Source organism: Leiobunum rupestre, chromosome 10 (genome assembly GCF_980474605.1).
Source record: "Leiobunum rupestre chromosome 10, qqLeiRupe1.1.hap1, whole genome shotgun sequence".
NCBI classification, from domain to species: domain Eukaryota; kingdom Metazoa; phylum Arthropoda; class Arachnida; order Opiliones; family Sclerosomatidae; genus Leiobunum; species Leiobunum rupestre.
This window is the reverse complement of record NC_143393.1, coordinates 20,129,696-20,156,431: the sequence shown is the minus strand read 5'-3', so window position 1 is coordinate 20,156,431 and position 26,736 is coordinate 20,129,696. Positions and strand designations below refer to the sequence as shown.

The window sequence follows — 26,736 nt, the reverse complement described above, 5'->3', positions numbered from 1 at the left end:
TTTATTCTACCTCATTGGAAATACGTCGTGTAGCGACTTACTAAAACTAAAACCAAGAATAATAGTCCATGAGCCAGACACTATTTCAGGCTCAACGTATTATTCATAGAACTCAAACCAATAGAACCGGATATATAATAAATATCATGTGATTTTTAATTAAAACAAGTTGGTTAAGACCCACATAAAAGTAATCAAATACTTTCAAAGAATCTTTTTTAGAAACCAAGTTAAGTAAATCGATTTATCTAACCATACTGGCATATTAGCTTTCTTTGGCCGCTGGTTCCTAAGATATTATATTTCGATAAGAAGTTAATTTTTTTAAATAGGATTTTGAAGTAGGAATGTTCAGTCGCTAGACTATTTGAATTAGTACAAAAACTTTAGGCCAATATTAACTTTTACCATAACATAATAATAATAAGCTCCATAATGATTAATTATAAATGAAAAAACTAATTTAAGCTAAAAATATTTATAAACCAAAATTTGCGCAAAACTTAATATTAATTATTTATATTTCGCCTTTGCTATCTGCGTCATTCAGGTCCATTTGTACTGTTTCCACTGGAGCGGCCATATTTGAACAGTCCTGTAGTTTGCAGGCGTATGTATATATTAAGCCATTTGATACGCATTGACATTTAGAATTTTTACACGCAGTTACAAGCAATAAATTATAGTATAGCTTGAGGTGCGGGGGGCCCTAACATCCATTTGATGTCCAATAGACCATCTTTTTCTGTTTCCCATCCATGTCCTTGGGGTCGAGGTATTTTCCGACATGCGATTAGAGAGCGTCTCCATATCCCCGCTTGATAATTTGCTCTGAGTGCGTGGAGGTGGAGAGCATCTGCACAAGGAGGTAGCTGGCCTGATTCCACGGTTCCTTTTTTGGCCGTAGCTCGTTTACCGAGATTACGTTGCTTCTTGGTGCGTACAATCGGCAAGAAAACTCCTGTAAATCACTGAATAATTCTTCATCTAAGTCGAAACTCTTGCCTAACAAGGTGAAACCTTTTTGCAACTTCGTATGTTGTCGAAGGAGTTTGAGCCCTTTAATTTTGCCGTGACTTAATGTAGATTAAATATCTTGTTTTTATTACGACGATAGCGACATCTGTTGAAAAAAAGAGCTACTTCACGTCGAGCCGACCATGGGCAAACCAAAGAGTATGGAGGTAATAGAGATAAAACAACCGGGAGAGGTCCGTAACGAAACGTTCACCACCGAGGGGGTTGACAATGGGGAAAAACCTCTGGAAACCGAGCTTCCAAAATCAAAATAGCTACCGCAGCGCCATTTCGGGATTCTTCGTAATCGAAAAGGCACAAATTTAATTGCAACAATAGCGCCAAAGAGAATTCTTTGATAGCGCTTGGTCTTTTCTTAGAGTACCTTTTCAATTTGAAAATGAATTTAGATCATAAATATGGCAAAGTGAAATCTACCAAAAGTTTCAAAACGAAAAGCAGGACAAGAATCCCGAAATGGCGCTGCGGTAGCTATTTTGAAGCTCGGTTTCCAGAGGTTTTTCCCCATTGTCAACCCCCTCGGTGGTGAACGTTTCGTTGCGGACCTCTCCCGGTTGTTTTATCTCTATTACCTAGATACTCTTTGGGCAAACTACTACGAACCAACACTTGCTTTATAGCATTGAGTTGGGAATATTAATCTAGAGGTTCAATCAAAACGTCGGATTTCAGTATTTCGCGAAACATGTTTTTAAAAAATAAGAATACTGCTCCCAAATGACGAGAAAACTTTATCAATCTACCCGTGGCGCCGTCTATCTCTCAATGGTTCGTTCAAATAAGACGCGTTTTCCGGCAAAAATATATTTTTTTCTAAATAATGGATGGCGCCATGGGTCATATCAGTGTTGGGCAAATTTTAATTGCTGGGGCAACTAAAACTTAACAATTAATTAATTGTAATTGTGAAAACTCACGATTAAAAATTTATTAATTGTTATATACTGTAGTCGCAATTAAAAACTAATCAATTGTTAATCGTGACTTTTCACAATTAACAATTAACATTTAATAAATTGTTAATCACGACTATAAAAATTAACAATTAAGTAATTGTGATTGTGAAAACTCACGATTAACAATTAATTAATTGTTATATACTGTAGTCACAATTAAAAACCAACCAATTATTAATCGTGACTTTTCACAAGTAACAACTAATCAATTTTCAATCTTTTAATACATTTGATTAAACACTAACAATTAAAACAGATTATTGTAAAGGGCGCGGACTGGAGAGTGGCGTCCGAACCAATGTGTAGTGCGATGGAACATGCGTAGCGTAGTAAGTGGCAGTCAAACAGAGTTGCCAGATGGGCGATTTCCCGCCAAATTAGGCTACTTTAGGAACTTTGTTGCGGAAAAAAATTGGGCGGAGGTAGGGCCGTATTAAGGTATGTGTCAAGGTGGCTATGGTACAGGGCCCCCGAAGTTGGGGCTATCTAAGGAGACCTCCGAGGTTGGGGCTAACTTAGTGGCTTCTGAGGTTGGGGCTTATTCAGAGCCTCGGAGGTGTCGCGTGGACTAATTCCTAATGTTTTAGATTTTGCGCGAGCCACGTTAATAAAAAAATGCGCGCGCTACGGACTTTGTAAGATCGATGGAAAGTAACCATGTGACGTGACCCTACAACGTTTTCAGAGCTAATGTACCTATTCTTTTGGTGTTTTGCGTTTAGACATAAAAGTCGAAAAATAAGGGCCCCAAATTATACTTGGCACAGGGCCCCCATTAGTGTTAATCCGGTTCAGTTTTTAGGGTGATTTTATAATGATATTTAAAGACAAAATGACGCAGAATGATTTAACTGAAGGGGAAAAAGCTACGTGGTAGAGAGGTGCTGTCAATATAGGATTCTAATGTTTGCTTCTATCATAATTATGTAACTATATGCTTTATGAAGAAGTATTTTACTGCTCTCTTTATTTTTGCCCAATTAGCGTTCAATAAATTGCGATGAATCACCAACACTTCTTAATTTGTTTAAGAGGGCTGCTAGGCGCGATCTTTTTGGACTGTATTGAGGAGAGAATGATGCTTGATTGAGCGCCCTTTTGCTCTAGTTGTCCAATTGGAGTGTGCGGTATCCTTAAAATTAATCTGGCCTATCTGGAGCGAAAGGCAAGTACCCTTTCCACCGCGTGCCGTGCCAACCGCCTACAAAACAAACAAACACGTCGCGACTTGTAACTTTTGCTAGTTTATAGTTACATTCGACAAACTAAAGACATATGAACGACACACAAAGAAAATAATAAAAAAATGAATATTATCAAAATTGACATAATTACCAAAAGTGTGTCATTCGGACCTATTTACGAGCGAAATACAAGTTGGGAGGGGAGAAGGGAATGTATGCCTTGGGGAGGGAAGGAAGTTAAAACCAAAAAATAACGCCTCGTAGTGAGAAACGGAGGAACTAAGTAGCACTTGTCAAAGCTAGTGTATTTTTGTATTTTTCGTCGTTCTGTGTAGATGCTTTCGCCATCTACGTACGATATAATACCATAGACTAAAAAAAGATCCAGAAAGGCGACAATAAATAGTGTTTTATGTGGTCGATCTTGAGTCGAGCATTCATTAAACCTTTAGCATATTAAAATACAAGTATTGTCACACTTTTCGTAAATATGTCACTTTTGATATTATGAAAGTAATGTTTCCTACCAAGGAGTAATGCTAAATTTTATTAATGAAGCAATATATCTAATAGCAATTTCATATGCATAAATATATATAAATCGGGTTCATCTGATATCCGTAAAGTTACATAGGGTACTTAATTGTTAGTTTTAATTTATACTTTAAACAATCAAAACGTAAATTAACAGGTATTAATCCAAATAAACTAATTGCAATGTGGAATTAATGGTTTAATTGCAACTAAATTTAATTGCTATTAACTTAATTGCAATGTAGAATTAATGATTAAATTCCAATTAAATTTAATTACAATTAATTTAATTTCCATGGACGATTAATGGTTTAATTTCAATCAAATTAATTGCATTGGCCAATTAATGGTTAAATATCGATTATTTTAATTGCAACGTGCAATTAATGGTTTAATTGTAAATATTTTAATTGCAATTAAATTAATTGCAATGTGCAAATAATCGCTAAGTTACAATTAATTGAATTGCAATAATGTTTTAGTCAAATAATTAATAGATTGAAAATTTAATTGATTAATGCCCAACACTGGGTCATATGTTAACGTTTTCTCGTCATTTTAGAGGAGACGGCACATTCGTAATTTTCAAAAACTTGTTTCGCGGGGAGCAGATTTGATTGGATCTCTAGATTAATATTCCCTACTCAATGCTATATAGCCTGCGAAGGTACAAGTTTAATTTTTATTTCTTCGATGGTTGATTCTCCAACCATGTGGTGTTATATTCTTACCGTGTAATCAATTTTGATAGAAAATTAAAATACAAACATTATCGAAATTCATACTCAAAAGAGCGGCCCTGCGTGTTATCATTACTTGGTATGATAGCGTTCAACTTAAATAGAGATAATTAGTATCAAGAGCTTCGAAACTTTGACATTTACCTAGCGAGATAAGTTGTTCCAACGTCTACACCTCCCAAACCCGCAAAGTGACGTAATCTCCGAAAATGAGAGTTAAGAGTGAAAGATATACGCTTTAGCCTGACTTTATAAGCCTAGTTCTTTCAGTTAGGGTCCACACTAATGGTAGTTATTGAAGAATAACATGAAGAATTTAAGTATATTTTTATTTATTTTGGCAATCCTTAAGTGTCATGGAAGCAAAATTTGTGAGTTAATGTAAACAATATGCGCTTCAATAAAATATCTTCAAGGAAATCGCCAATAAGTAATATTTCCGAGAGAAAGGACCTTCAAGTTACTTTTTATATAGTGTTGTTTGAAATAATTGAAACTTTTCACCTGTAAACAAAAGCTTTAGTGTGTCAAAAAGCTACCTGGTTAAAAAGTTACACTACTTGCAGTTAGTATAGTTTAAATTTAGAGTTTCCATTTTTTTTAAATAGTTTCCATTATTTCAACAAGCACTATATGTAGGTCCTTTCTATCGGTTATATTATTTATTGGCGATTTCTTTGAAGATGTTTTATTTAAAGGCCTAGGTTTTTTTCTGCCTGTCCCCCTTTAAATTAACTTAGTGGAGCACAAATACCCTGGTTGTAGGCCAACCGCTGAACATTTTGGCCTAATTTAAAAGGGGACAGGCAGAAGAAAACCTAGGCCTTTAAGCGCCTATTAGGCTTAATTAACGGATCAATACGGATACTTTGGAATGACAGATAAACGTCACCAGATGTTACTCCACGTCAGCGAGCTGCATAAATTATTACATAAGTAATTAAGCCCGTTACTGGCCTAAATATAACTTTGTCTTTACCGCATAGACTACCTCGATGACTATGATCCAAATATCAATGGCGTAGTACGATTAGGCAGCCTATATTTTTCCACTTCGTCCTTGAGGTTGCAGGCTTCCCAAGTAATCAATCCTACCAGTGGTCTATACGCCTTAACAGTGCAAGCACCCACTGTAGGTAGCGAATATTTCATGTTGGTCAACGTGCCAAAATTCAACCTCAGACGGTCAATATGGGACAAGTGTATCGACGTGCTAACAGTAAGTAGAAGTTTCAATAAAACTCGTTATCGTATATATGCTAATTAGTCTTTCAAAATGGAAGATTCGAAATGTTTACCAGCGGGAAGTAGTCTATCACGGCTGCTGGTCCAACATCACCACTTCCTTCAAAACGGGAGGAACAGATACCAATTCCGAAAACAAAGTGATCGTCCAATTAGAATTGGGAAACGATATACGTCTTCTAGATGGGTTTGAAATGGTATTTACGATGTCCAAGAAATGCCGTAAGTGATCGCTGCCCGTGTACAAATGACAGACAGTAATTCGAATATATTTTAGTTTTCACTTCTTCCGGGCAATTTCGTTGTGGGGATGGTTATTGCATTCACTCCTCTTTAAAATGCAACAAGGAAGTCAACTGCTTAGATGGCAGTGATGAGAGGGCCAGTACTTGCCACAGCACACCCATCACGAATAACATTAACTATGGCGGTGCGTAATACTATAAAATTTAATTTGATTTTTATGGGATGAGGCTAATAACTGGTAACGTAGGGAGTCGTACGTCGCTCAAGGTGTCAATTCCGATCGGAACCATTATATTTATAATAATCCTCGTTGCTTGCTACGCCAAACGCCGAAGGAGATCTCCACCAGAGGAAAGGACAGTTTACATCCCACCGCCGGAACCAGTAATAGTACCCCCACCCACAAATACCGAAATCAATATCATCAACATCACGCAAGCTCAAAGACCCACTCCGCCGCCTCAACAACCTTACCACGATCCCCCACCACCGCCATATTCATCACAGCCCTCTCAGTACGCCCCTCAACCAGGACATTACCCGCCCCAATCTGGTCCTTACCCTCCTCAACCTGGTCAGTATGCTCCTCAACCTGGTCAGTACGCACCTCAAACTGGTCAGTACGCGCCTCAACCTGGTCAGTACGCGCCTCGACCACAATACAATCCAGCTTTCGAAGATGAAGCTCCACCAGCACCTGCTTACAGAAAATATTAAATTTTTACCGTATAAACTAAACCAATGAAGATATATCGAAGTTATTTACTATGTTATTCAAAGGGATTAATATTAAGCCATTTTAATGAGAATTTAATAAGAGATCTTCTGTATAATAGTAAAATTTTATCAAATTAATTATCTAGATTTAAGTCATTAATTTGAGTGGTTTTAATATAGGCAAAATAAGCGCAATACACTTTGTAGATTTTATAAAACGTAATTTACTATCTAGAATTCAAAGCTAGGCAACTGGGAACCAACAAACACAGCTTTGGGGTATGGTTCGGTGAGATAGAACCTCGCCTAATAAACATTTCTTGGCGCCCTCTATATACTGAAATGGAACTACGAAGATCTCTTTAATTTTTTAATATTAATATATTTCTATTAAATTTAGGATGTTTAATTTAAATAATAATTGGTAATTATAATTGAAATAAATATATTAATAAATTGTAATTGTTATAATTACCTCTCCGAGGTAGAGCTCGGCGAAACAGATAAATTAACCACTAAAATTTCGATTAACCATAAAAATTACGATTAACTGTTTATAGATTTTTGCGGATAATTTGTGGATAAATGTGTGTTTTGGATAAAAATAAATAAAGTGATTAATTCTTATCCAAACGCCGAGCTCTACTCCGAGGGTACGAAGTACCCTAGGAGGGGTTGTACGATCACCGTGTCTGTGGGTGGGGTGTGTGTTTGTGGGTCTGTCTGGGCTGTTAACGCGTACGCGTTTTCGGGGCATAGTGTAATCGCTGCGTACGCAGTTTCTTGGAATTAGGGAAAAGGTTTTGTAGTATAATTTTCTTTTGTGAATTGTGATTGTACGGGACCTAGTGCTGAGGGTTACGGTAAACGTCTCACCGTCCAAATGGCATGGTTTCCACCAAATATTCACAGTGTGCGTCATATTATCATTTTTGTGATCGCATCGGGCCGGTTTTGAACCCGAGCCCTCCTGCATGACAGGCGAATGCTCTACCACAGAACCACCGATACATGATGCGCTTCACTGAAAATTATAAACTCAGCTTAAGCGTAAGAGTATATTAAACATTACATTTTTTAAGGTGTTAAATTATAAAGGTCAAATCTTGTCAAATCAGCAGAGATTAGATTAGTTAGTTTTTTGTCTATCGGAACTTTTGAACCGTTAAGGGTCATTTATGAATACAATTTCAAGTGGTATACAACGCGCTTTTTTCGTTTTGCTTACTTTACTCGTAACTTCGTAATTTATTTTACGTGTTTTCTTATCGGCTTTAAATGTGTGATACATTTTCATTAATGTGGTTACGTTGGTTTTATTTATTTTGAGATATGCGCTGTTGTTTAGCCTTCACTATTCAGTTAAGGGTTTTTTGTGTGCGTTATAAGCCGGGAATTGTTAACGGTAAGGTGTTTTTGGTTTTTTCTATTTCAATTTTCATTAACGTGGATATATGGATTGACATTTTCTGGATTTATAAGTATTTAAATAACCTTGTTGTTTGATTGGGTTATTATTATATATTTTTTATTCCATATTTCTGCTAATACAATGTTTATTACTGTGGGTATTTCGATTGACTTTTTCTTGATTCCTAAGTATTTTAATTAACTTGTTACTTGGTTGGGTTATTATTATATATTTTTATTGGTTATTTTTCTTGTTTTATTTCGTCTATCGAAAGTGTTGATAATGTAGGGATAATTCATGTCTACGATTTTTTATTTGCGTTGATTTTTATCGGCTTCTTTGGTTGTCGTCATGAGCCCATGCAGTTTTTATTAGTGCTTTCACTTATAGTTTCGTTTTCGCTTTAACTTTTGTTGTCCATATAAATTTGATTGTTTAAAGGCCTAGGATTTTTTCTGCCTGTTTTCCGTTAAGTTTTCTTCCCGCCGCGCAAATATCCTGGTGGTAGGCCAACCGCAGAACACATAAAAATAATCTGCTGGTTGGGCTAGCACCGGGATAATTTTCTGGGGGCCGCTTTTGATGGCGAAATATCATTGAGTACCGTGCTCAGTAGTTAATACACCCTAGGGCAAATTCTTCCGAGGAGAGGTAGATTTTGGCAAGCTTGCCAACTTGTTTAAAATGCCGTAGCTTTTCTAGTAGTTTAATATGGCACGCCATCCAGGATAAAATTCATAGAAAATACAGCTACCTTTTAGAAATATAGGCCTACCTTTAGAAATATAGGCCTACCTTTAGAAATATAGGCCTACCTTTAGAAATATAGGCCTACCTTATTTTAAAATATAAACCTACCTTCTTTTAAAATATAAACCTACGTTCAGAAATATAGGTCCACCTTCTTTAAAAATATAGGCCTACCTTGTTTAAAAATATGGGGTTGTCTTTTCGGTCGCTCAAAGCGGCACATCGCAAAATCTGAGAATATAATATAGTAGGATTCTACTATAGTGTCACTATTTAAGGATAAATTGTTGCAGAAGTACATAATATTACAAAAGTCATCATCTCCGAGGCTGCACTCGAAAATAACGGAGGTGTACAAAATTACCGGGAAAATTCCTGTAAAATTACAGGTATTTTTTCCTGTAAACGTAGCGAGGCTGCAAGTAAAAACCTGTTATAGACACGAGAAATATAAAGTACAATTAACAGTAAATTTCAAATTACTGTAGTTCCAACATGAAATTTCCCGTTGCGTTTACGGTAATTTAACAATAGAACCTTATTATCCTGTTGTGACAATTACTGTTGTTCCAACATTAAAAAAGGCAATTTTTATTTATGAATAATTTATTTGAAAAACGTGATACAGCAAGAGTTAAATCAGGTTAAGTGAACAAAACATATTAATACATCAACAAAAACATCATCAAGATTCTTTTTACAGGTAATTTAAAATTATACTAAAAAATCCTTTTATAATTTATACCGTTATTAAAGTTCATAATTTAAAATTTATTAATAAAATTAAAAATTCTGCCAACGTTCGTCAACACTTGTATTTCAGTGAAATTAAAAAAATAAATTAAAAACGTTGACTTTTTCTGCTCTTTAATACTTCATTTAATTTAGCAGTTGATGTCTTTTGAAATTATCAGCTTCAGCTATCTTGTCTGTTTGCCATTGATGGAGATACTCAATCTTGATTTTAAAAAATTCAGCCAAAATATTTTTCAATTTGAATCTCTTCAGCAGTTTTCAGTGTCTTCTTTGAGTGTACTACAGCTAAACAATATAATAATTTTAATAATTATTACACCCGTGGCGGAAGTATTCCGACCACCCGTTGGCGGATTGGTGGTCGTCCTCACACGGCCATCCACAAACTCTGCCTCCCGGACGCTTGGGATTACAGGAGTACGCCACTACTCCCGGCATAGCAACAGCCTATTGTTAAATTACAGTAAAAACAATAGGAAATTTCATGTTAGAACAACAGTAATTGTCACAACAGGGTCATTCCATACGATTTCGACCAATCATGTCACCATGGGTCAATAGATTTTTTCTAATTTAAACATCGATAGATTTGTCTAAAAAATTGTGATATCCAAGGTTTTAGCTGAAAATATTAAGAAGTTTTAGAATAAACACAGTTTAACCGAAACCCCACATTTTTTGGTATATCGTACCTTGATTTCAGTACCCCTTCGCTTTAAGTTTAATAACTTTTTATAAATATGTTTTATTTTAACATAATAAGACAATCTTACACATTTCGGCAAGGCCAATTCAACCATGGAGTTTATATAGTCCTAACTGGAATTGATACCAGATTATTGGATGTCAAAATGTAAATTTTTATTTTTGGAGGGCTAAAGGGTCATGTGGGAGACTGAAAACACGAGATATAAATAAACTATTAGAGCTTTAAAATAAGCTGTTAAAAAAGGGGTATTTTCCTGGTTTTTATTTGATAAATCAAAAACTATTTTCTTGAAATTCAACACTTTTGAAATTTTATATTTTTGATATCATACAAAAAATGGTTTAAATCTTTTAGAAATTATTACTACGTATTTAACGATGTGTGATAAATAATGCTCGAATATTTTCTAAATCATAATCTTTAAGAATAAAGGATCTAGCTCTGAAAGCAGTCGCTGTAGGCGTTGATATCAGTCGCAAAATCAAGTTAAGAGGTACATGGCATTTGTCGTCCCGTTTAGGCCATGACAGACTGTTCACTTATGTATATATTTTTCAACCCTTAATTTTAAGTAGTAAATTGATAAAATATTAAATTGAAAATTTATATATTCCGTGACTGGCACATGCGCAATTTACATACCAAAATGCAAATTCATAATGAATTATTTTGGAAAAAAATTGTAATTATTTTAATTAATTTAATTGTAATAAACTTTTTAATGTAAGCCTAACTGCTTGTTCTTAACTTATATGTTGTGCAAATTATAGGAAGGTACACAATCATTTAAAAACATCCTTAGTTTTTAAAATTGCTAGTACTTCAGAAATTACGTAATGTTAGTTTCATTAAATTTCATCTATTAATAATTATTTTAACGTTGACCTTATTGTTAATAATTTTAAACTGGTGCCTCAAAAATCATAATATAAAATCATCTCTTCCATAAGCAGATATAAAAAGGTGAGTTTTACGAAGAGATAAACATGAGCCGTTGAGTATTATTTTAACACATATTTAGTTTTGTGATTGTATACGTAGTTAAAAGTAATATTGTTTAGGGTTATTTGAAAATCTTTCAAAGAACCACTCCTGACTATACATATAAATTATTTTTTTTCTTTAAATTGTGAATTCTAACTAAGATTCAGTGAAAAATGAACTGGTCACAGCCGAGGCTGCCCACTAAGAAGGTTAAATTGAACCTACGACACATTATAGATGAAATAAATTGAATCTTTTGCAAGTGTTGATACTTTTGGGGGCTTGGTATTACAAAAGGTAAAAATAAAATTCGGAAGCATTTATTGTACCATGTATTTTCCAAACTAACCAAAATGCTGGATTACAAAACTTCAATACTGAAGGGTAAGTATAAGGTATAAGTTATTTTTAGATTAGTTTTAGTTTTCAGTCAAAACAGACATTACAGGCGACACTTAAAAGTTCAATGCCTCTATTTAACACGTAATTATTTTCAATATAATATTTTATCAATTTACTACTCAAAATTAAGGGTTGAAAAATGTATACATAAGTGAACAGTCTGTCATGGCCTAAACGCTAGAACAGGTTTTTACTTGCAGCCACGCTACGTTTACAGGAAAAAAATACCTGTAATTTTACAGGAATTTTCCTGGTAATTTTGTACACCTCCGTTATAAGTGACACCATAGTATTAATACTACTATAGTTAATTATATTCTCAGATTTTGCGATGTGCCGCTTTGAAAGACCAAAACGCCAACCCCATATTTTTAAAGAAGGTAGGCCTATATTTGTAAACAAGGTAGGCCTATATTTGTAAACAAGGTAGGCCTATATTTGTAAACAAGGTAGGCCTATATTTTTAAACAAGGTAGGCCTATATTTCTGAAGGTAGGTCTATATTTTTAAAGAAGGTAGACCTATATTTCTGAACGTAGGCTTATTTTTAAAAGAAGGTAGGCCTATATTACTAAAAGGTGTATAGCCGTATATTTCTAAAGGTAGGCCTATATTTCAAAAAGGTAGCCGTATATTTCTGAGGGTAAGCCTATATTTCTAAAAGGTAGCCCTATATTGTCTGCGAATTTTGTCCTGGATGGCGTGCCATAGGTTTACGTCTATTTTATTAAAGGACTAGCGCATGTGCGTAGCGGAGGAAAGACAAAGAGAGCAGCATTTACACACAGAGTACTCAAAAAAGAGTACATCATGAAAACGTGGGGATATCTGTTTGTTTGTTCTCAATGGCTTCGATCCGTTCTTGCTCAAACTCATGTTCTTGGATTCTCTTGGAGAAATTGCAGCCTCTATCTCGAAAGATATCTGAACCAATCAGTAAAGGTAATAGTTTCGAATGGTGTTCAAAATATAAGATTAACTTTATCTCCTTAACAAGTAAAGGGGAAAGTCAAAGAAATGATTACATAAGGTATCGCAGGGGCCATTTAGAGTATGAATTCGCAAAGACGGCAGTCGCGAAAGAAAAATGGCTACTGATCCATATACTACTAAGCCTTGGAAATTAATTTATTTTTTATTTTTACTCGCAATAGTTCACGGGGATACCACAATATGTAAGTAAAACAGTTATACTCACAAGTGTCAGTTGCAGGATAAGAAAAGCGAAATATCTAGTGCATTTGGCGGAAAGAATTTCGGGTAAATCGGAGGCGGGAATTTCGAATTTGGCCTATTTAAGGTTGAATTTCTAGGTATACCCGCGCGTAGAGGTCGGGGGCGGTTAATCATTATCCATATTTAAATTGATTTTTTTCGGAAAAAAAATGTCGTTTTTCCAATTAATTTTACAAATTTATCAGAAAATTAATCGGATAATACAGAAATATAAATTACTTGATCAAAACGTTTTACGAATAATTTTGAGAGCTTTATCTATTGAATAAAAGTTAACCATCCCCGACCTCTACACGCGCGCGTTATATAATTTTGGAAAATAACGTCTATTCCGTTATAACTCAAAGTGATAATTAATTAACATAGATAAGATTTATAAACAGTTGCAATAATTTAATTTTAGTACTACAAGTGAGGCATACCTTTAAAAAATCCGTTTGGCGAGTCCAGGGTAAGTATAGAACGGGTAATGCCGAGATTACCTCGTTGACGTACATAATACTATAATTAAGCTTCAAAATAACAATTTGCATTAAATATTTATTGATAACTTTGAAATTTACGCAATAGGCAATTCTAAAATTGATTAATATAACACGCGTAGGAACCTTTAGGAATTCAACAGAAAATAGGCGAAATTCGAAACTTCAGCGGCCGATTTATCGGAAATTCGTGCTAGTATCTTTCCGCCAAATGTTTTCTATTTATTAACCGGTCTCATTTCGTATAGCTCTAGGCAACGACTGTACAAAAAGAAAATATTTCTTGCTATATAGTTAATAATATTTTTACGATTTATGCAATAAAATTATCTTTTCGTAGATAATGAGGACATCCGTACCAAAGTTCCCTTCCCATAAGTTCCCCTCTTTCCACAGTTATCAACTTAAACGGGACAACGAACTAAATAACTGAATGAGCACAAATATGTGTCAAAAACGGATCGAAGCAACTGGGAACAAACAAACATTGCATTGCGATATGGTGACGTGATCTACTACTTATTTATAAGGCCACGCCTACTAAACTCTGTTGAATGAAATGGAACTACAAACGTCTTTTTAAACTTTTAAATATTAATATATTTATATTTAATAATTTAAGTGTTAAAATGTCCAATTTAAATAATAATTGGTAATTATATGTTAAAAATATATTATGTTACACATTCATATATACTAACTATTAAAAATAACTAATATGAATTATGTTATTGTTAAAATTTGTAATTAAAAATACTAAAAAATTACAAATTATAAAATTATAGTAATAGTTCTTTTTATAAAGTAACTTGACCTGCTTGTTTTAATGTGGCTCTTATGTCACAGTCTCTTACTTTTACAAGGCTACGAGAGCTCGCTCCAGTCGCCAGAGGAATATAAGTTTTTCTAAAGTGTAAATCGCGCGCTCGAAGAATATATTAATCAAGCTGTGTCTTTAGACGTTAGAGCAACATTTTAACAAGTTGGAAACTAGGAGCAACAAACACCAGGAGAACGCAGCTAGCCTCTAAACACGCTAACGCAGTGTTGTGTACAAATTTCATTGGACGAACCTTTACGCTGCACGTTTATGGAAAGGGGGTGGACAATTTCCAAATTTTCCCCTTCCGACGGCAGCAGGCGCTAAAGCGTCTAACCAATGAAAATTGTACACAATAAAATGCACGAGTTTTGACGGGTTGCGTTCTCCTTGTGTGGGGTGCTGTGTTTGTTTCTCCTGGTTGGCAAGACCACTTTTAAAAGTTTTCATTTTATAAAATCAACTATTCCCAATATAATACGTTTTATTTTGACTATATAGTAACTACTAGTTTATAATAGACATTATTAACGACATTTGGTAAATTATGCTCCAAATACATAGTTTGCACCTAAGGGTCTACATGGAAACCGAGAGGGGAGATCAAAAATTCAAACCATGTCGCGCGTAGCTACTTATAGGTAGCCATTATTTGGTCACAACGAAGCGACAAAACGTACGAAAATTAGATTTATGGTTCAATTTTTTAAAATAAATATTGCTATAGGCCCTAAACTCGGGTTATTTAAACAAAATAGAAAATGACGACTGGAATATCTAAGTTTATCAAATTAGGCCTTGGTGCTGATCGAACAAAATAACTATTTTCGATCTCCCTTTGTAATTGAACTACTCCAACAATTTGTAACAAGGCAGTTAACCAATTTTAACGTGAATCTAAATTCTTAATAATTTTAAAATAATTAAAATCCGCAAACAGACGATTGAAAGTTGTTAAACCTCGCGTTTTACTGATAAATCTACACCAGTAAAATGGCGGCATTGTACGGTTCATTCTTGCTCAAATACCATATTTATTCTTGGTGCATATATCTATACTTGCAACTGCGTCATTGGTGACGTAGGGATGCAAACTATGTATAGAGTATATCATGTTTGTTCTCAATTGTTTCGATCAGTTCTTGAATATATAGATAAAAATTTGGTTTTTACAAGAAATGGGCGAGGTTTGGCATATTTTTTCAGTTAGTGTTCATATTAACGCATTTCAGTTTTCTTGGACGATTACCCATTACGTGAGAACTACACTGTGCAGCTGTTTGCTCCTGTCTCCGGAGATACGTCGTCCCTCATATTGAAAGCGAATAATCCCGGACAGCAAGATGGGCCCAGGCAGGGTCATTTCCGTTTGACCGTGCTGCCGCCGATGAAGGCCGAATTCGGAAACGGTCATCACCGTATTCACGGTGTTATCCGACATTTCAACATGGCAGCAGGAGGTGCGGATTGCTCGGACGAGCTGACCGTACGTACATCGAAACAGGTCATCGCGCTCCCTTATCTCTGTCTTATATTGCAACTGGTCAACACAAACGTTGTCCGATTCTGGTCGGGGAAAGGGAATACATATACGGAAAATATCACTGTGTCTCGTTACGCCATCTAACAACAGCTAATGAAACTAATATTAAATTTACCGAAAAAGTGTTACCAAGAATGTAATGTAATCGCATAGGAAGAGGTCAGTTTATTTTTCGAACATGGGATTGGAATGGGAAAAGTGGTAAATAATGGTAAATAACGTTATGATATAAAATGGGAAAAGTGGTAGATAATATTAGATAATGGTAAATAACGTTATGATATAAAATGGGAAAAGTGGTAGATAATATTAAATAATGGTAAACAACGTTATGATATAAAATGGGAAAAGTGGTAGATAATATTAGATAATGGTGAAAAACGTTATGATATAAAATGGGAAAAGTAGTATATAATTTTAGATATTGGTAAATGACGTTATGGCATAAAATGGGAAAAGTGGTATGTAATGGTAGATAATGGTAAATAACATATATAATTATTTACAGTATTTAAAACTTAAGCCTACATTTAAGATACTTTTCAGATTTTGGAACAGACTTGTAGAGTCATTAAAATAAAGTTTAAGATCTTTTAAAGTCGATATATTCCTTTTTCGAATGATTTTCTTGACTTCACATATTATTATGTAATTTAAACCGATATTTACCATTATTTACCGTAATTTATCATATTTACTATAATTTACCTAAATTTATCATATTTACCATAATTTATCATATTTACCATAATTTACCATAATTTATCATATGTACCATAATTTACCGTAATTTATCATATTTTCATAATTTACCGTAATTCATCATATTTACCATAATTTATCGTAATTTATCATATTTTCATAATTAACGTAATTCATCATATTTACCATAATTATCGTAATTTATCATATTTACCATAATTTAAAATAATTTAGCATAATTTACCCTAATTTACCATAATTTATCATATTTACCATAATTTACCGTAATTTATCATATTTACCATTATTTACCAGTGGTTTGCACAATATTCGAAAGAAGTGGTATTTTAGAAACCCTAAAACTCATATCATTCTCCCTAAATATAAATCAATACATGCTTGAATGCGCACTACGCTGTGTCATGTATTGAATCTTAACAATTTATTATATTAAGATATTATTCAAATAATTTAAAACACAATATATTGGTACCAATACATAATTGGTCTTATCTAATTTCTTATATGTAGTTAGTAGTTTGGGGTACCAGAGTAGATGGCGCGAATCGGCACAGATAAAAGGTTTTAACAACTTTAAACTGACGAACAAGTTGCAACAAAATCTTGGAGTGCGCTGACCTATCTCTAAAAAGATTATGGATAAACTATTCCGTCAACATTAATTTTCAGATTAACAAAACGACGGAACTAAATTTGGTGTATTCGATCTACAAAGGCTGCGACAAAGAGCCAAGGTACTTCAACATCGACCAAACCACGTTCGATACCGGTATTTTCTTTGAAATGAAGAGAACATCGTTCGAAATGATTAATTTCGAATTGACCTTGACTGTTGCGAGAAACTGCCACGGTAAATATCTTGCTAAAAATACATTTTGGCCTCAAATTTGCTTACCGCCTTAACTGTCATAGTTTTTATACAGGACTGCACCCATTTCTCCTTGTATTTTCAGTTCAAATTTTCTAGTGTCTGACTGTTGTAATAGACGCACTAATGCAAATAGCTATTTTTAAAGAAATTTTAAATTTCGATGATGGAATTAAAAATAATTATGGTTGAAAATTTTAGACGTTTTACTGTAATTACAGTGAAGGATAAAATTTTGCTGTGATATCTTTCTGTTAGAAATAATTAACGAAAGTTGATCTGAAACGAAATATATTTTGTGGTTCTTAAAGTAGGTTTAAAACAAGGTTTCAATTAACGACGCATCCCTCAAAAGATTAAATCCGATTTAATCGTGATTATTTTGATTAAATTCAATTTAATCACGATTAAGTTTATTAAATCACGTTTAATCATGTTTAGAATGTTTAAATCTGATTTAATCATGTTTAGAATGTTTAAATCTGATTTAATCATGATTAAATGATTAAATCTGATTAAAATGATTTAATCTGATTAAAATGATTAAATCTGTTTAAAATGATTTAATCTGTTTAAAATGATTAAATCTGTTTAAAATGATTTAATCTGTTTAAAATGATTTAATCTGTTTAAAATGATTTAATCTGTTTAAAATGATTTAATCTGTTTAAAATGATTTAATCTGTTTAAAATGATTTAATCTAATTAAAATGATTAAATCTAATTAAAATGATTAAATCTAATTAAAATGATTAAATCTAATTAAAATGATTAAATCTAATTAAAATGATTAAATCTAATTAAAATGATTAAATCTAATTAAAATGATTAAATCTAATTAAAATGATTAAATCTAATTAAAATGATTAAATCTAATTAAAATGATTAAATCTAATTAAAATGATTAAATCTAATTAAAATGATTAAATCTAATTAAAATGATTAAATCTAATTAAAATGATTAAATCTAATTAAAATGATTAAATCTAATTAAAATGATTAAATCTAATTAAAATGATTAAATCTAATTAAAATGATTAAATCTAATTAAAATGATTAAATCTAATTAAAATGATTAAATCTAATTAAAATGATTAAATCTAATTAAAATGATTAAATCTAATTAAAATGATTAAATCTAATTAAAATGATTAAATCTAATTAAAATGATTAAATCTAATTAAAATGATTAAATCTAATTAAAATGATTAAATCTAATTAAAATGATTAAATCTAATTAAAATGATTAAATCTAATTAAAATGATTAAATCTAATTAAAATGATTAAATCTAATTAAAATGATTAAATCTAATTAAAATGATTAAATCTAATTAAAATGATTAAATCTAATTAAAATGATTAAATCTAATTAAAATGATTAAATCTAATTAAAATGATTAAATCTAATTAAAATGATTAAATCTAATTAAAATGATTAAATCTAATTAAAATGATTAAATCTAATTAAAATGATTAAATCTAATTAAAATGATTAAATCTAATTAAAATGATTAAATCTAATTAAAATGATTAAATCTAATTAAAATGATTAAATCTAATTAAAATGATTAAATCTAATCATTATTCCGTCTAAATGACCTCCACTGACCTCATCCTAGTAACAGTGTACTGTTGTACTACGAACAGGTTCGGCTCGGGACAAAGAATTTTCTTGCTCCAATTCCTACTGCGTAAGCGAGGTGTTGAAGTGTAATAACAGGGACGACTGCGGAGATGAAAGCGACGAAAGAGAATGCCAGAGTAAGTCCAAGACCATCATTCGCGTTTAGTACAATTGAAACGTTTTTGACAAACGGACAACTTTACAGATTACATGGACGCGTATCCAGCGAACGAACAGAAAACATTCAGTTTGGGATACAAAGCGTCCGACTCGTCTATCACGCTACAAGCTTCGGGGAATGAGAAACCCCAAGACGGAAACTACGCCGTGATTGTAAGACTTCCAGAGGACAATGTTATAGACAAATTCCGCGTAAGATGGACTCTACAACACTACCATCTTAGGGAGACCGACCATTTACTCGTCAGTATACGCAAAAGCTCATAATTATGTTTCACATAAGTGTGTATCAATTCTCTATCTGCGCCATGAGTGGGAGTGATCTCTAAAATAGCCACACATTTATGGTTAATTTCAAACAAACGTCGTATGTCATATGGACTTAAATGCGTGCGCAGAGCCGTTACCAGGCGAAGGTCCGGTGACTAATAGTTTCCTTTTAACTTCCTATAGGCGTTAATTTTTTTTGGTTTACCCAGAACTGTCTTAAGGATTTTCTGGGTCTTGGGTGATAATAAAATTTCGTACCTTTTAGGCATTTGACTTACTGGTTCGAGCATTAACAGTAACATTAATTGTCCATCAATTATGGATTGTGGTTAAGAAATTCTCAACATAGTTTTTAATGACGACAAAAGAAAATATTTTTGATTTAATTGTCTAGTTTAAAGAACCTCGATCATTGCAATATACAACTAAAACTCTTGTTTGAACCCTTGCGACGCCCCTATTGGTTTAAGGTCATGGACACGTGCCACTTAAGATGGTACTGTGGCTATGAACTAAATTCTAGTGACTGCACACAAGTTGTTAGATTGACTGGCATGCCTATGGAACATAATTATATACTTATGATACGATAAAGCATACAAAAATATACAGAGTAGGGTTGTTTTCAGATTAGAGGAAACTCATCTTCGCAAGGACTCGTCACCGTCTACGACAGTCGATTCCACCAATGGCTTCCCGATACATTTCATACCGAGGGTTACAATGACATTATTTTGGAACTGGAACTAGCAGGGAAGGCGAAGTTTAAAGGGTTCGAAATTACCCTGACAGTGACTAGAAACTGCGAAGGTTAAGAGTCAAGAATAAACACAGAAACGTCTAAATTTCTCACTCTTATATTTGATTACAGGAATGGCTTCGCGAGGGGAATTTAAGTGCTCGGACAATTACTGTATCAAAGAGGAGCTAAGATGTGACGGCAGATACAATTGCGGTAACCCTCAGGACGACGAACCCACCGCGTTTTGTTACAGTAAGTTATAACAGAAGTACGCAACACGTATCTTACCAGAGAAATATACATTTCCATATCTTGCTAGTGTTATTCTCAGACTCTCGTGAGTCTCGTTGATATTTAAAAACAAGTTTTTTTCATTTTAATACCATCTCTCGTAGGATATATGTTATAAACTTATGGTTGACTTTTCCGTTTCGTAGGGTATCACATTGGATTTTCCGTGGGCGGCCTGGTACTATTGGTCATTGTAGTGGCCCTTATAGTCTTATGCTGCAGAAGATCGCGTGGAAAATACAGCACTCCGAAAAAGGACCAGTATTTAGAATGTTTGACTCTGGAAAATCCCGCAAACAGCCCTCGATTTCGGGACTGATACCGCCCTTATTAGATGAAGTGAACGGTTATCGTGAATTTATTCATTTACAACCATGAATATAGAACGTCCATAAATCACCTTACTACGTGTATACATTTTTAAGACGCTCTAAATTCCGCTTTCCAACTGACCCAAGCGTAACCAGTAGCATCGGCATCTTTCCAAAAGATAGAGATAGACCTTTTGTAAATTAAATTAAATACACCCATGAATATAGAATATGAATAATACCTTTACGGCATCAGCCTTCCACAGGGGCAGAACGTAAAGTTCTGCCCCTGTGCCAGGCTGATATTCATTCATATTCTATATCCATGGGTATATTTTATTTAGTTTACAAAAGGACATTATTTTTCAAAGATACCCCCATTCGTCGAAGATTAGAACGTTCAAATTGCATTAGACAAGACGATTTCAACGTCAGCATTTGCAGTGAAGTGAATTATTAAAAGATGTTTGAAGTTACCTGATGTAATATACTGAATTTAAGATTTTATATATCATATTAAATGATTTCTTTAAATTGTTTATAACTTTATAACAACACCAAATCAAACTTGCTTTTATACAGGTAGCAGCTGACCTTTTTTACTGCAAAACGTAGTTTGAACAATCCATTCAGTGGGGTAGACAGGGGGAACAGGGGACACTTACCCCCTCGGAAATGTCTAATTGTATGAACTTAAATTATATTTTTTAAGCACTTCGAAAAACAATGTGCACCATATTGCCGATTTCCAAATATTTCCATATTTCTGGATATCCCGATGTTTCCTGAGATTTATTCCAGTTTTTCTCAAATATTTTCGATATTTATCAGAAAAAAATTAATATTTTTCAAGATTTCAAATATTTCTGTAGATTTCCGGAGATTTATATTTACATATTTTTAGTGGATTTCCCAAGATTTGTAATATAATAATTTTGTGGATTTCTCTAGATTTCTAATATCATATTTTTGGTGGATTTCCAGAATTTTCTAATATGATATTTTTAGTGGATTTCCTGGGATTTCTAATATGATATTTTTAGTGGATTTCCTGGGATTTCTAATATGTATACGGATTTCTCAAATGTTATAATATTTTTAGGGTATTTCCCGAGATTTTTTATATTTATACGGATTTCTCAAATTATATAATATTTTTGTGGATTTCCCGAGATTTCTAATATTTATACGTATTTCTCAAATTTTTAATATTTCTAGTGTATTTCCCGAGATTTCTAATATTTATATGGATTTCTCAAATTTTTAATATTTCTAGTGTATTTCCCGGGATTTCTAATATTTATACGGATTTCTCACGTTTTATAATATTTCTAGTGGATTTCCCGAGATTTTTTATATTTACACGGATTTCTCAAATTTTATGATACCCAGAAATAGTTATTTCGATTTCTGGCTTCGTGTTACGCCACTAGTTAGTTCTATTACGAAATTAAAAATTTTATGTGGGCATATTCTCACGGTTCTATGAAAGATACACGGCAGTAAGCCCCATTTTAAAATAAAAACTGTAGAATTAAACTTAGGGAAAGCTCCATAAACTTCCGTTCGAGGAAACTTTGGAAGTTCCAAGTTATGTCAGGGTTTTCCGCATATCCGCTTACATTTTGCAACGCGTCATCGGGAACTTTCGAGTGAAGTAAACATATTATAGGAAAGAGGCGATAGAAACTATACACCTACAAAGAGCGCATTAAACATATCGCAGCTGTATTTCACAACGTCAGATAAAAGTAATTGCATCACATCACGTGATGAAGTTGGGGGGAAGACACCGTATCAATTATAAGCTGTCTCATTCTAAGCTAGCGCGTGGAAATATTCACAAATCAGACGCGTTCTTTCAACGAGTAAAATGGCGAATAATACTTTATTTTATAGCGCGAATCTAATTTTATTATCCGTTTTAATTGGGATAACATACGGGGAAGACGTTACTATAGGTAAGTAATTAACTTACATAGAACGGTTTTGTCTCTAAGGTTATTTTTATACAAGTCCTATTGACCACCTCAAATTTTGAACAATTTCGATAAAATGTCCCAAACCCAATAACATTTATTTAATAATAATATTACATGACCAGTGTCAATTATCAGGTTCACGAGTATATTAATACCGGCATAAAAGGGGAAATTAATCATAATCCCTTTACCGGTCAAATGTCATATTTTGCTTTCAGATGCGTTCTGACGTGATGTAGCACAAACGGGTCGGCCCGACGTCGAAAATACCCTCAAACGGAAAGGACGGCCGACAGTCGGCCAATTTGACTTTTTAGAGTCGAAATGTCCTAGGGTAAACTCGTGATCTACCTTGAATGTTTGACCCTTAACTTCCTTTTTGATATTTTAACTGACTGAAAATTTTACCACGTAAGGTAATATAGCTTTATAAATTAGCTATATATATATAGTTGGTGTAGTCCCATGAACGGAAGTAAAACTATGAATTTCTTTCCGTCAATCTGAATGCTCTGGAATCTAGGGTTTCTTCATTAATAATATCTCACTCTAACATATTAAAAAAACAAACATTTTCAGATTGAATATATGAACCTTTTCGAAAAAATAGAGTTCAGAAAAGAAGTTATTAGGGAGGGAGCTGTTGGCTCGCGTGGCATGAAGGGCTTGTCACCACCCTCCTACGCATTGTAACCCAGCCACCTGAATTAATGGCTTTAAAAGTCACTGGATGACTTAGGTCTAAGGTGGTGCCTTGGGTATTAGCCTAGCTGATTATTATTATTATTATTATTATTATTATTATTATAATTCAATTTGTTTTATTAAATCGCAAAGTTTCACAGTTTTGCGTGATTAATTGGCCAATAAAATGTCGGCCGTTGGTCGGGCTATAAATGTGTCATGTCTTTTTCAAGTCACGACATCTATTACCATTTAAGGTCGGCGTTCAGACTCTAAATAGTTCCAATGATAAGACTTATTGAGTCTACAAGTGGGCCGAAATGAAAGGTCGGCCACTGGGTCGGCATACCAACATTAAAGTCGACCAAAAACGTACTTACGCGGAATTATCTCAAAAACGTTTAGGACTTTTAAAGTCGGTATTTGGACCAAGACCCATAAGGGACTTTTCGACCAAAGCCCAACCCTAAATCGACTCTTTGTGTTACAGGGGTTATGATCGACTAAATAATTTACGTATAAACTCGTTGATATCTATTATTTGGCATTCTGGATTGGCAGTACTGTTCTTTAGTAATAAGTAGCTCTGATGCTGTTATTTATTTTCATTTATTTATTTATTTATTTATTTATTTATTAAACAACAACTGTGAAGCCAAAGGATGGCTTATGTGCAGAAAGACAAATAACCAATATAACAAAATAATATAGTTAAAAAAAGAATACAATAAAGAACATATTTTAAAAATCGACGTTGTAAAAGAGGGACAATTTTGAGCGGAATTTGAGATAATTTTACGTTGTAAAAGAGGGACAATTTTGAGCGGAATATGAGATAATGTTTTTTTATTGGACCGAAAACTCAAAAAAATAGTTTATTTTTGGTAACAAGCTCGAGTAAATAGCACGTCTAAAATGTAAGGTCCATGTTAAGCCAACAGAAATGTAATTCGAGAATAAAATCAAGTGTGATTATGATGTGTAAATTAGACGTTTAAAGCGACAATTTTTCCAGTTTACTTGGACGAATACAAATATAAGCTAAACCACAGCGTAAAACTGGGCAACCCTTCCTACGGCAATTCCTGGCTCATTCTGAAGGCATCGCGATCGTCCTACCCCAACCAAGGATTTTTTAAATTCACCGTCATACCCCCTGACAAAGAGATCTTCGATGACTACCGAATCCAAGCCACGATAGAGAACTTCGATATGAAAGCGAAGAGAGACTGTCCGGACGAGCTGACGGTAAGAATTTTCCGTCAAGAAAAACTCACTCTTCCACAGATATTAAAAGTAATTAACTCAATACGCAGATTAACAAAACGTGGGGATATAATTTAAACTCAACGATCTTCAAAGGCTGCGAAAAACTACGAGACTTCAAGATTGACCAATCCATTTTAGACAGAAGTATCATCTTCGAGTTCAAAAGGACCACCACTAAGAAGGTGAAATTCGACATAACCTTGACGGTAGCCAGAAATTGTCTAGGTATAATTGTAAAAATTACGTTTCCACGTTTTTTCAATATATTAAAACATGCAATTAAATTATAGGACTTACTAAATACGACGAATTTGGTTGCTCAAATTTCTACTGCATCAACGAAGATTTAACGTGTAACGACAGAGATAACTGCGGCGATGACAGCGATGAAAGATCCGTAATTTGCCACAGTAAAGGAAATTTCAAAGAACCTTTTTCTTTCAATATTGAACTTAAAACCATTACTTTTCAAAACAGGGGGAATGGTGGTTGGATTCAGTATAGCTGGCACGATCATATTTATCTTCATACTGTCGGCGTGCATCTTTTGCGCTTGCAAAAAACGGGCCCGACGCAACACTATCCCCGGAAGAGTTCTCATATCTCCCACGAGAAACGTCAACTCCGGAAGTCTGTATCCTGTCCAAGCAGTGGCCCCAGCCATCAACCCTAGTTACCAAACCATTTCAGCGAACAATCTCGGTTATCAAACGACGCCAGCGTCTAATGCTTACCATAATCCTTACCAGGCGGAATCAGTACCTTACCAATCCGCTCCGGAAGCCGATGACTTACCGCCACCTTACGCCCCTCCTTATCCAACCGGATCAAATAACGTTCCTTACGCACCACCCTATGCAACTGGACAAAATAACGTTCCTTACGCCCCACCCTATGCAACTGGACAAAATAACGTTCCTAACTTCCCCCAAGTACCGCCGGAGTTTTCGACTAAATAGGAACACAAACGATTTGTTACTAATTTTAAGGAAAATACTCAAAATTTAAACCACTTATGTAAATAGACGAGTAAAATATTTATTTTTAAACATCAGCACCAAAGTACGTCCGTACTTAATGAGTGCGATGAAGTGTACATTATCCTCAAAGACAAGCCAGCCAAGGAACATAATCAAGGATGTAAAGATTGTAATTAAGACTATCATGAATTTATGCAGTCAGTTTCATGTTGAACAAAAACGTGTATTCCAATGGGTAAAACCAAAAAAATAAACCGCTAAATTGTAAATACTAACTGCTATATATAAAAGTATCTTTTAGTTATAAAGTAGGGGGTGAAAACACCAATGGGTCTAATAACGAAGTACAAGAGACCTATTTTTAATAAAACTAAAATCGCAATATATGCCTTCATGCGAAACAAACAAACTTTCAGAATAGAATTTCTGTTTATCCTTACCCTCGACTGTCGGTTTTGACAAGCCTTCAGGTGTGGTCTTGCAGACTCTATTTAATCTTGTAGTAGCTTTGAAGTACTTCAGAACATTTTTTAATGTCAGTTCTAGCGAAAACACTTGATACGAACTATTAGGAATTCTTAAACCACCACAGAATTCTTAAAATTTCAAACTTTAGTAGTTTCCACCCCTCTTTCAACTCACTCTGTAGTTAGATCCACCTGCAATTTTCCATAAGTATATTACTACCAAAATGTTTAACACAGATTGTTGTTTTAGTCAAGGGAATTATTATTTTGGTATTCAAAATAATAAAATAATTCGTTAGTTATTATTTGAAAACAAATTAGCACAATACTGCCTAATATATCACAGTTATGGAGTAGAATTGTGCTTATTTGAATGAATCAAAATTAAACTACATCTAATTGACCTCAAATGTATGCAGGCTACTCAAAGTTTCACATTATCTAAACATTACTAATCTGTACATTAATCTAAACACCGTTAATCTGCATATTAATCTAAACACTGCTAATTTGCATATTAAGCCAAACACCGTTAATCTGCATATTAATCTAAACACCGTTAATTTGCAGATTAATCTAAACACTGCTAAT

At 33.8% G+C, this 26,736-nt stretch overlaps 3 protein-coding genes across 4 annotated transcripts; all 3 read left to right on the top strand.

Moving 5' to 3' along the window:
• The first annotated feature begins 4,596 nt into the window (after window positions 1-4,596).
• Window positions 4,597-7,117, top strand: LOC149924988 (uncharacterized). 2 transcript variants are annotated; one of them, XM_090159939.1, is made up of 5 exons: window positions 4,597-4,823; window positions 5,439-5,671; window positions 5,736-5,919; window positions 5,975-6,127; window positions 6,191-7,117. In XM_090159939.1, the coding sequence occupies exons 1-5, from the start codon at window positions 4,760-4,762 to the stop codon at window positions 6,658-6,660; spliced, it is 1,104 nt and encodes a 367-aa protein (XP_090016065.1). In that variant the 5' UTR covers window positions 4,597-4,759; the 3' UTR covers window positions 6,661-7,117. The 2 variants fall into 2 exon arrangements, with proteins under 2 accessions (XP_090016065.1, XP_090016066.1); XM_090159940.1 differs by having other exon boundaries at window positions 4,728-4,772.
• Window positions 7,118-7,197: 80 nt separating this feature from the next.
• On the top strand, window positions 7,198-21,239 carry LOC149924987 (uncharacterized). The gene is made up of 9 exons (XM_090159938.1): window positions 7,198-7,710; window positions 12,406-12,847; window positions 15,443-15,696; window positions 17,146-17,326; window positions 18,993-19,106; window positions 19,175-19,392; window positions 20,049-20,229; window positions 20,291-20,413; window positions 20,599-21,239. Exons 2-9 carry the CDS (start codon window positions 12,760-12,762, stop codon window positions 20,769-20,771), a joined length of 1,332 nt encoding a protein of 443 aa, XP_090016064.1. The 5' UTR covers window positions 7,198-7,710; window positions 12,406-12,759; the 3' UTR covers window positions 20,772-21,239.
• Window positions 21,240-22,579: 1,340 nt separating this feature from the next.
• On the top strand, window positions 22,580-26,539 carry LOC149924986 (uncharacterized). The gene is made up of 5 exons (XM_090160309.1): window positions 22,580-22,724; window positions 24,445-24,677; window positions 24,746-24,923; window positions 24,989-25,108; window positions 25,176-26,539. The coding sequence occupies exons 1-5, from the start codon at window positions 22,637-22,639 to the stop codon at window positions 25,655-25,657; spliced, it is 1,101 nt and encodes a 366-aa protein (XP_090016435.1). The 5' UTR covers window positions 22,580-22,636; the 3' UTR covers window positions 25,658-26,539.
• Window positions 26,540-26,736: the final 197 nt, after the last annotated feature.